Source organism: Lipophrys pholis (genome assembly GCF_963383615.2).
Source record: "Lipophrys pholis genome assembly, chromosome: 11".
Taxonomy (NCBI): Eukaryota; Metazoa; Chordata; class Actinopteri; order Blenniiformes; family Blenniidae; genus Lipophrys; species Lipophrys pholis.
The window spans coordinates 28,681,253-28,692,739 of NC_137631.1; the positions used below are offsets into that span (position 1 = coordinate 28,681,253).

Consider the following 11,487-nt stretch of genomic DNA (forward strand, 5'->3'; position numbering starts at 1 on the left):
GGATTCAAATCAATATTTTATTTCAACACAAATAAACAACACATTTATTTTAACCTTCACCCTTGTGATTTTGGCCTCAAGCTGGACTTCCTGAATGAGATTTCCCAGAATCCTTCATGGTTTCATCTCTGTGAGTTTTCATGTGGTGCAGCAATGAATAATGTTGACTGAAACATTTCTCACATATTTCACAAGAATACGGCTTCTCACCTGTGTGAGTTCTCTTGTGTCGCGACAAATGCCCCTGTCCATAAAAACCTTTTCCACATGTTTCACAAGAGTACGGCTTCTCACCTGTGTGAGTTCTCTTGTGGATCAACAAATCCTTCTGCTCATTAAAACTTTTTCCACATGTTTCACAAGAATACGGCTTCTCACCTGTGTGAGTCCTCTTGTGGACCAACAAATTACCCTGTTGACTGAAACTTTTCCCACATGTTTCACAAGAGTACGGCTTCTCACCTGTGTGAGTTCTCTTGTGGATCAACAAACCCTTCTGCCCATTAAAACTTTTTCCACATATTTCACAAGAATACGCTTTCTCACCTGTGTGAGAATTCTTGTGGACCTTTAAATAAAAATGTTGACTAAAACGTTTCCCACATGTTTCACAAGAATATGGCTTCTCACCTGTGTGAGTTCTCACGTGGCGCAACAAATCGCCCTGTCCATTAAAACGTTTTCCACATGTTTCACAAGAATACGGCTTCTCACCTGTGTGAGTTCTCTTGTGGATCAACAAATGATTCTGTTGACTGAAACTTTTCCTGCATGTTTCACAAGAATACGGCTTCTCACCTGTGTGAGTTCTCACATGGATCAACAAATTACTCTGAAAACTGAAACCTTTTCCACATGTTTCACAAATTATTTTCTTCTTCTCAGTGACGTTTTTTAAGTTTCTACCTAATTTACGTTTCTTACGAACATTTTTCCCAAATGTTTCCTCGCAAACTATGATGAATTTCTTCTCTACATTTGTAGTTAATTCTGAGTCAAGATGTTTTGTCACAACGTAGACTTCAGAGTCATGAGAGAGGAGCTGCTCAGTGTCTGGTTCTTCTTCTGGTTCACTCAGTGAACTTTGCTCCTCAATAGAAGGAACCCTAAAGGAACCACTTTCAACCTTCAGTAGAAGCTGCTCTCCATCCTGGCTGCTACCGAGTTCCTGCTGCTCCTCAATCTGTGGAGGTTCTGGTTCTTCTGGTTCCTCTTTGATCTGTGGAGGTTCTGGTTCCTCTTTGATCTGTGGGGGTTCCGGTTCTTCTGGTTCCTCTTTGATCTGTGGAGGTTCTGGTTCTTCTGGTTCCTCTTTGATCTGTGGAGGTTCTGGTTCCTCTTTGATCTCTGGAAGTTCCGGTTCTTCCTGCTCTCCACAGTAGTTTGATTCTTGCTCCTCCCTGCAGTCCCGGTGCTGTGGGAACTCTGGAGAGACAAAAAGTACCAGATGAGTTAAGTTACGTTACTTCTTCAGTTCCAACTTTTAAAAAAATCTGAGCCTCAAGCAGTGAATTTGAAAACTTTCCACATTCCACTAATCGTCTCACATTTTCACACAACATTGTGTTCACTGTTCACCACGCTACCTGAGATGGAGTCATGATGAGACGTCCTGCGTTTGAATGAAATGTCTCTTCAGAAAACATCAATGTCCACAACTTTATTGTTCCGTCCATGTGGGACTGAATGTGTTCATTCAGACTTTTCCATACCTGTTCTGTGGAGCTTGAGTTGAGGGTTCCAGATGTTATCCAGCAGTCTGCGCTGACGATCCATCTCCTCCTGGTACGGGATTATAGTTTGTTGAAACACGGTGAAGATTTCTCCTGCAGCAGCAGTTAGTCTCTGGGTGGTCCAGTCTCTCACAGAGTCGTGGGAATCCTCACGTTCTCCATCAGTACCAGTCTCCTCAACACCACCCTCCTCCTCTTTAATGTGTGGAGCTTCATGTTCCTCTTGCTCCACACTGGAGCTCGTCTTCTGGTGACCGACGTGTTGCTGTGGACCCTCTGGAGGGAAACAAGACAAAAGTCACTGATGTGATGATGTGAATATTCTACAGTGAAGGATGGAGGAGACAGGACAGGCTACATTTAAAGTACAAACATTTAGAAACAAAAAGTCTGCTCCTTTCAATAAAACTGACCGTGGCTGTGGGGTTTAAAGAATAAAGGAGAAAACTGTCTGGACGGGTTAGTGTGTTCTGGTTTGATGCAGAAAAGAATCTCAGGAGATGTTTCTTGGTCTCAGCTCATGTTTTATTGTCTCATCAGGAGGTCTGTATCTTCAAACTTGGCCGAGGACTCAAACTGTCAACACCTCGCAGTCGCATGGAGAAAATATCCCAACTGATCCCACATATGAAGGAGGCCCGGTTCTGCCGAGAAACGATCCGGAGCTTCCTGGAGCTCAGAGGTCAACGTCACACACATCACACAAGCTTGAAGCTCGTCAGAATTCAGCTTTCAGACGCAGCAGAAACCTTCAGTCTCAGAAGTGCTGTAAATAAAACAAGGAAACAGGCTGCTGCCACTTCTCCACATTGATCAAATAACATAGTGACGCGATTTCAGCCTTATTAAGACTCAACATCTTAATAAAACTCTCCATTAAAAGCAGCAGCAAACAGAAAAGTCTTGATTGAAAAGAGCCGAGTGTTGAGGCAGACATTTACTAATGAGTACTGTGGAATCATTTAGTTTGTTCTCTGGAACAGTATATCAAGAATGTCTACGTAAACAAATATACTATGCATGCTGGTTAGATTAATGCTAGATTAAAACAATGTATTAGACTCAGGATGTTTTTTAAAAAACATAAAAACAGCCTCAAGTGGATTTAACTGTGTCTGCAGGAGCTCCGGAGCCCGGAATGGACCCGGAATGGACCCGGAATGGACCCGGAATAGACCCGGAATAGACCCGGAATAGACCCGGAATGGACCCGGAATGGACCCGGAATGGACCCGGAATGGACCCGGAATGGACCCGGAATGGACCCGGAATAGACCCGAGACAAAACACCATTGAAAGCAGCTAGGACGGTGTGAAGTGACAGGAGGAGCCGCTCAGACGCCATGAAAGACGCGGTTATTTCGGGACAACAGCTGAGGGTTAAACAGGAAATGAGCTGAGTACCAGTATAGTTAGAACATTAGTAAAGTATGCTCGTGCAGTCTTCTGGTTTCGCACCGGGCCCAGGATAGTATTCCGACAAAAGACCACGACAGTACACATAGTAACTGCTAGATTACTTCATGACTAAAGGAAGTTCCAGGAAATCCTGTGGCAAACAGAGAAAAGTACAACTCGTATTACTTGTAGTACTTGGAAGGACAAAGTAAAAGGAAGAGGCGCAAAACGGAACATTTCATAATAATCAGATGAAGTTAAACCAGACACCTCCACACTCTCCTGAAGTTAAACCAGACACCTGAAGTTAAACCAGACACCTCCAGCCTCTCCTGAAGTTAAACCAGACACCTCCACACTCTCCTGAAGTTAAACCAGACACCTGAAGTTAAACCAGACACCTGAAGTTAAACCAGACACCTCCAGCCTCTCCTGAAGTTGAACCAGACACCTCCACACTCTCCTGAAGTTAAACCAGACACCTCCACACTCTCCTGAAGTTAAACCAGACACCTGAAGTTAAACCAGACACCTCCAGCCTCTCCTGAAGTTAAACCAGACACCTCCACACTCTCCTGAAGTTAAACCAGACACCTCCACACTCTCCTGAAGTTAAACCAGACACCTGAAGTTAAACCAGACACCTCCACACTCTCCTGAAGTTAAACCAGACAGAGAACTGCCGCTTCGGGACATTCACAGGGACTTTTTCCCCTCAGACAGTGACGTTAGTTTTACACGAAGTTCCGAAGTTAACTGTGAAAACTCACTTTAGATTCATAACTTTATTAACACTGATGGCAGAAATTCACGAGTCACATTCACGTGTTCATCCTGACTTTTCCTGACCTGGTCTGTGGAACTCGATTTGAGGTTTCCCGCTGAGTTCCAATAACCTGCGTTGCCGGTAAATCTCCTCCTGGCACCGGAGGACACTTTGTTCCAACACGGTGGATATTTCTCCAGCAGCAGCGGTTAGTCTCTCGATGATAAACTCCCTCAAAGTCTGAAGTGACGTCATTGTTGCTGCAGGAGATGAAACATTTCCTCCGTGAGACTCGAGAACACAGCGGAGTCCAACAAGCTCCGAACGGTCGATCATCGGTTCTTCTCCCCTCCTCCGAGGTTTAACGGAGGCTCACATCCACCGTCTGTTTACCGCCACAGAGCGTATCGAGGTTTTCTCGGTGGCTTGATTCGTCGACAGGAAATGACGACAACGCGTTGTCCCCCAACATGCGACTTCCGGCGGATTTTTTTTTTTGCTTTTTTATTTTTATTTTTAATTTGAACAAGAACGTTTACAAACTCTAGTGGTGGCGAAGCATGTAATCATCAATCACAAGGAAAACAAAAATAGAAAAAAACAAAAAAACGGAAATACAAGGGGGAGGAGCCGTCAAAAGGGCGTAAATATACAGGTTGACAATCTAACATATTAATCTGGACGGAGGCTCGCATCCACCGCCTGTTCACCGCCACAGAGCGAATCACGAGGTTTGGATTTGACACCGCTACTACGAGCGGTGGCGCCGCCATCTTGGACCGGTCGTAAGCTCCGCTCAGTCTCGTCTGTTTGTCAGGAGCAACGAAGTGTCAGCGACTTTAATCAATCAGAATTCGCTGAAAACTGATTTCTACCTGCTTTTCTTTCCTGCAAACATCATGCATGTAGTGCTGATACTGGACACATGATTTGGTGTATTTAGATGTTCATAGTGGACTAAACAATGAAGCAGAAGCAGATTGTACACTACTCATCCATTTTCATAAGTTGAAAAAATAATGTGAATACATTATAAACCCATATATAAGATACAACACAATACACAAGTTATCGATCGGAATAAAATCTATATTTTGTTTTTGTTAATTCATTTCAGGCATATGGCACTTCACCTGTGTACAATCACATACTTACCAATATTCATAAAGTCTGTATATACATACACACACATATATATATATATATATATATATATATATATATATATATATATATATATATATATATATACAGCCTATGATGACTTATGAAAATATATTCAGAGAAAATAGATAATCTATATTTAAGTATACCCACACACATAGAAACATAGAGACACACGTACATACCTCTCATATATGTAATTAACATGCCTGCAAAGGGGCAGGAAAAGTAAAACTTATCAAATACTCCATAGTTCTACTTTATAAATATCTTTCTGTATTAGACATATATATATATAAATACATATATATATACTGTGTACACACATAGTATATAGAGATAAGTATTTCCCCTGCCCTGTGGTTCTCAATAGAATATTTTCATTCATGAATACTACTAGCCTGTTGATGATACACTGTTCTTTGGAGGTGAAGAGGAAGATGAAGATGGAGGAAGAAGTCATCAAGTTTAAAATGTTCCCTGCAAACCACGGAGAACTCACTCAGTGAATCCTTCCTCCTCTCTCTTCTTCCTCAAATCTTTGTCTTTGGGAAACCTTAATAATGAAAACAGGAGATTTGAGTCAGAACAAAAAACTTTTAAAAAGGAGATTACGCTTATTTTCTCCTCTCTTGCTATTTTCTTCCTTCAAATTTCTTACAACCTTTCTTCATCAAAACTCCTATTTTGATGCATAAATGTTGATAATAAACCAAAGCTGCTGAAACTGTGAGTAAACGTGTTTCAATCTCTTCTCCAGTCACATGTAGTCTGTGTTTCTCAGTGTTTCTCAGTCTGTGTTTCTCAGTGTTTCTCAGTCTGTGTTTCTCAGTCGGTGTTTCTCAGTCTATGTTTCTCAGTGTTTCTCAGTCTATGTTTCTCAGTGTTTCTCAGTCTGTGTTTCTCAGTGTTTCTCAGTCTGTGTTTCTCAGTCGGTGTTTCTCAGTGTTTCTCAGTCTGTGTTTCTCAGTCTGTGTTTCTCAGTCGGTGTTTCTCAGTCGGTGTTTCTCAGTCGGTGTTTCTCAGTGTTTCTCAGTCTGTGTTTCTCAGTGTTTCTCAGTCTGTGTTTCTCAGTCAGTGTTTCTCAGTCTGTGTTTCTCAGTGTTTCTCAGTCAGTGTTTCTCAGTCAGTGTTTCTCAGTCAGTGTTTCTCAGTGTTTCTCAGTCAGTGTTTCTCAGTCAGTGTTTCTCAGTCTGTGTTTCTCAGTCTGTGTTTCTCAGTCTGTGTTTCTCAGTCTATGTTTCTCAGTGTTTCTCAGTCAGTGTTTCTCAGTGTTTCTCAGTCGGTGTTTCTCAGTCAGTGTTTCTCAGTCTGTGTTTCTCACTCAGTGTTTCTCAGTCTGTGTTTCTCAGTCAGTGTTTCTCAGTCTGTGTTTCTCAGTCGGTGTTTCTCAGTCTGTGTTTCTCAGTCGGTGTTTCTCAGTGTTTCTCAGTCTGTGTTTCTCAGTGTTTCTCAGTCGGTGTTTCTCAGTCAGTGTTTCTCAGTCTGTGTTTCTCAGTGTTTCTCAGTCAGTGTTTCTCAGTCAGTGTTTCTCAGTCAGTGTTTCTCAGTCAGTGTTTCTCAGTCAGTGTTTCTCAGTCGGTGTTTCTCAGTCTGTGTTTCTCAGTCTGTGTTTCTCAGTGTTTCTCAGTCGGTGTTTCTCAGTCAGTGTTTCTCAGTCTGTGTTTCTCAGTGTTTCTCAGTCAGTGTTTCTCAGTCAGTGTTTCTCACTCAGTGTTTCTCAGTCAGTGTTTCTCAGTCAGTGTTTCTCAGTCTGTGTTTCTCAGTGTTTCTCAGTCAGTGTTTCTCAGTCGGTGTTTCTCAGTCAGTGTTTCTCAGTCGGTGTTTCTCAGTGTTTCTCAGTCGGTGTTTCTCAGTCAGTGAGGAGGAGACATGAGAGGAATCTCACCTCTGTTAGGGTGAAAGAATTACATGTGAACAATACAGCCTGTGTCACCTGGTAAAATGTGCTGGTCCATGTTATACCACCAATATTTGGTTTATTTCTACAATAGCATTCTTGAGTCAGTTGTAATCTCAGTCTGTATTGTGGAACATTTGATTTATAAAGCCTCAGTTGGACTCATAGCAGGTAAACAAAGGAATTATTCCAAATAAATGTTGTGATTAAGCTATCTAGATGTTTAAACACCGATTTTGGCAAAAACATGGGGATCATTTGAAACACATAGAGAAATCTTGGCAAAACTGTCATTTTGATAATGTTTATTCTGCCAGCTAAGGATGTTGGTAACATTGCCCATTTTTTAAAATCTTGGACTGTTTTTTCTAGCAGTATGTCAAAGTTTTGAGCTCGCAGCTCTGCCATTGAGTGGGCAATATTTATTCCTAAATATTTAAATCCTTTTTTTTCCAGTTTAAAGGGGAAATTTGAAAAATCCTTATCAATATTATTAACTGGAAACAATAAACTTTTTGCATAATTCAATTTGTATCCTGAGAGACGGCCGAACATATCAAGAATATTGAGCAATTTTGGCACCGATTCAGTGGGGTTAGAAATATACAGCAGCAAGTCGTCCGCGTACAAGGATACCTTGTGTGTTATGCCCCCTCTGGAGATCCCCGTAACCTCTCTATCTTCTCTAAGGGCTATAGCTAGCGGTTCAATTGCCAAGTCAAACAGATAAGGAGAAAGGCTACAGCCTTGCCTACATCCTCTGTGCAATTCAAACAAGTCCGAAATCATGTTGTTTGTACGTACGGAAGCAACAGGGGAGGAGTACAGTATCCGAATCCATTTCTGGAATGAGGGACCAAATTCAATTTTCTGTAAGACTGCGAAAAGATATTGCCACTCGACGCGATCAAATGCTTTTTCGGCATCTAACGAAATAATTATCTCTGATTTGTCTGTCGTTTCTGGGATATGTAAAACATTAAGTAAACGACGCATGTTGTAAAATGACTGTCTGCCTGGTATAAAGCCAGTTTGATCCGGGTTAATGACTTTTGGAATGATGGTGTGAATCCTATTCGCTAAGATTTTGGTGAGAATTTTATAATCACAATTCAAAAGGCTCACAGGCCTATATGAGCTGCACTGTAGCGGATCCTTATCTTTTTTATGCAAAACTGATATGATGGCTTGTGTCATGGTTGGAGGTAACTTGCCGAGATTAAACACTTCCTGGTAAACAACTTTTAGTATTGGTGCCAATTTATCGATAAATACTTTATAAAAATCTATGGGGAAGCCATCGGGCCCTGGTGCCTTATTGTTCTGCATCGATTTAATGGCCTGAACAATTTCAGTAGTTGTTATCTCCCTGTCAATTTGAACTTTATCCTCTGGAGTAATCTGTGGAATCGGTAATCCATTTAAAAAGTTACTTAGGCTAATATCATCGGTGGGCTCAGAGTTGTAAAGGGTACCATAAAATTGTTTAAACTCATCATTAATGGCATTCGGATCAGCAGTCTTCTCCCCCGAAGTTTTACAGATTTCAGAAATTGTGTTTGCAGCTACTGATTGTTTAACCTGATGTGCTAGAAGTTTCCCGGCCCGTTCTCCATGTTCATAGAAGGTTTGTTTGGATTTGAAAAAAAGATGTTCTGTTTGTTTTACAGATAGGCCTTCAAACTCAGAATTTAATAATAATTTTCTACGATAGAGCTCTGGTGTTGGCGCTTCCGCATATAGCCAATCTATTTCCTTTTTATTGTCAGACAGTTCAAAAAGTTTTTGTTTATATTTTTTTCTTTGGAACGCTGAATACGAAATTATCTGACCTCTAATATAGGTTTTAAAAGCCTCCCAGATTATACTCATCTTCATTCCTGGAGTTTGGTTGAGGTCCATAAAATAATCTATTTGTTCAGAAATCATATTTTTAAATGAATCACAAGACAATAATAAAGGGTCAAGGCGCCAATTTCGCCTAGGTCTGGGGCACTCCGGAAAACTAATATCCACTTGTACAGGACTATGATCTGAAATGACAATGCTGTTGTATTGACAACCAGTCACATTTGGTAACATCTCCCTATCTACAATGAAAAAATCGATCCTTGAATATGTGCGGTGCACGGGGGAAAAAAAGGAAAATTGTTTTGTTGTTGGGTTACAATTTCTCCATTGTTCCTCAAGAGCATAGGATTTCATAAAATTGTGAATAACTGTGCCGGCTTTTGATAATTTACTACTGGGTCCCGGATTGGATCTATCCAGATGTGGATGGAGCACGAGATTAAAATCCCCCCCTAATATTAATTGGTTATCTGTGATGTCTGGTAGAATCCCCATTAAGGAGGAGAAAAAATTGGGATCGTCATAGTTTGGTCCGTATACATTTGCCAAAATAATCTGCTTCCCATACAATTTACCCTTTACAATTATATATCTACCTCTGTTATCAGCAATTGTTGGAAGCGGTATAAATGGGATTCCTTTCCTAATTAAAATGGCAGTCCCTCTTGTTTTACCCTCATGCTTTGAGCTAAATATCTGCCCTATCCATGGTTTTTTTAGTTTATTTTGTTCATTCAAACAGAGATGCGTTTCTTGAAGATACATCACATCAGAATTCAATGATTTTAGATGTGTGAAAACTCTTGTACGTTTAATCGGATTATTTATACCCTTTACATTCCAGCTTATGAAGCGAAGACGGGTGTCGCCCTGCAAATCACCCATTAAAGTGTATCATAAAGGAATAAAAAACACAGTTTGTTCCTGTCACCTAAACCCTGAACGAAAAAAAGAAAAAAGAGCCTAAAATACCCATGCTGATCTACTAAAACTCTAGAGATCGCATCCCTGACTGCTAGAAACCCGCAATAGCTAAACATGCTACAACTACCCGATTGACCCGTGACAGGGCTAACTAATTATAAATATTGCTCCAAAACTTCAATTAAAGATAAAATAGGCTTGTCCCAAGGGGAAAATATAAAATAATAAACTTGTATACAAAAATTAAAAGTAGAAAAATAACAACAATGATATTACGTCAATAAGAAAACTACGAATATGACTCCAAAACTTTGATTGAAAATTAAATAAAATTGTCCCTTGGGGGAAATTTAGAACAATAAACTTGTATTTAAATAAGGAAAGTTGGTAAATAAAAAAATATTATAATAAGGCAATAATAACAGATTATTAAGTACCTTGGAATGTAGGTTTTAACACAAAATTTTTTACAGTGCAACATCACAAGAGAATATATCTCCAGAACCGGCAAAAAACAAAATGTAAGACCATGTCCATCGTGAATGGCCCATTACCTATTAGCCCGTCGCAGTCCGTGTAATGACGTGAGGTCACGTCTTTTGCTCAGCGACTCGGCTCCGTCATGGACTGCACAGTCTGTGGCCTTCATTAGTGTCCCTCCTTGAGAAGCTTCTTCCTGACGAACTCTGTTGCCACCGATGGGTCCGCAAACCGCCGCTCCTGGCCCGACGCCGTAGTAATGCGAAGAGTTGCAGGGTAGAGAAGCCCAAACCTGGCATCCGCGCAGCTCTGGAGCAGCCGCTTAACTTCCGAAAAGGCAGCTCGTTTCTTAGCAACCTCAGGGGTGTAGTCAGGAAAGATGCTTATCTTCTTGCCTTCCATAAGCATCGGGGACGAACTTGCCCTCCGGAAAACTTCCTCCCTCTCTTGAAAGTAGTGAAACTTTACCACAATCGCTGTGGGGGGGCCTCCATCCTTAGGCTGTAGCCGCAGGCCACGGTGCGCACTGTCTAATGTTGGAACAACATTTAGGCCCAGTATCTCCTTCAGCAATGTGGCAATCACTTCTGTGGTCTTTCCGGAATTTTCGAAGCCGTCTTTCACTCCAATAATGCGGGCATTGCATCGACGCTGACGTCCTTCCAAGTCGTCTAGCTTTTGGGTTAGCCTAGCCACCTGTAGCTTCAGCTGGCCAACATCGGTCTCCACTTCTACCGTCCGTTCCGAATATCCGGTTAACCCCGACTCAACTTCTTGCAAACGGATTTCCTGGCTCGCCAAGTCCGACTTTATGGACCCTATTTTGTCATTTAGGTCCTTCGTGCTCGAGTCAATGCGTGCCAAAATCTTCTGTTCGGAGCTAGCAATAGCCTCCATAACCACGCTCATGTCCGGAGGCGGAGCTTGCGGCGGCAGCAACAAGTCAGCGGAGCTCGAGGCTTTTGCGGCCTGATCTTTACCACCTCTGGATTTGCTCATATTTCTTCCGGTAAAGTTCCAAAAATGTAGAAAACTGCGGCTACGTAGCTCACTGGGGTGTCATCCCAACCCAAAGATGTTTTAGCAAGTGTTGGAGCAGTTAAATAATAAAAAACTTGTGCCCTGTCACAGAGCTCTGCAAAACACGTCCTCACATGGCTGTGCTCACTAGCGCCCCTTGGGACTCGACTTTGACTTGCAAAACAAGGACTTGGTCCCGCCTCTGCAAAGTACTAAGAAGACGTCATCAGAAAGATGATTTGTTGAATTTA

The 11,487-nt window shown here is 41.6% G+C and overlaps 1 protein-coding gene across 1 annotated transcript; it reads right to left on the reverse strand.

The window, feature by feature from the left end:
* LOC308116974 (uncharacterized protein) lies at positions 1–4,288 on the reverse strand. Its single transcript, XM_080475532.1, has 4 exons — positions 3,981–4,288; positions 1,867–2,009; positions 1,713–1,782; positions 1–1,425 (listed from the first exon to the last, which is right to left on the reverse strand). The coding sequence occupies exons 2-4, from the start codon at positions 1,947–1,949 to the stop codon at positions 1,129–1,131; spliced, it is 450 nt and encodes a 149-aa protein (XP_080331658.1). The 5' UTR covers positions 1,950–2,009; positions 3,981–4,288; the 3' UTR covers positions 1–1,128.
* Positions 4,289–11,487: the final 7,199 nt, after the last annotated feature.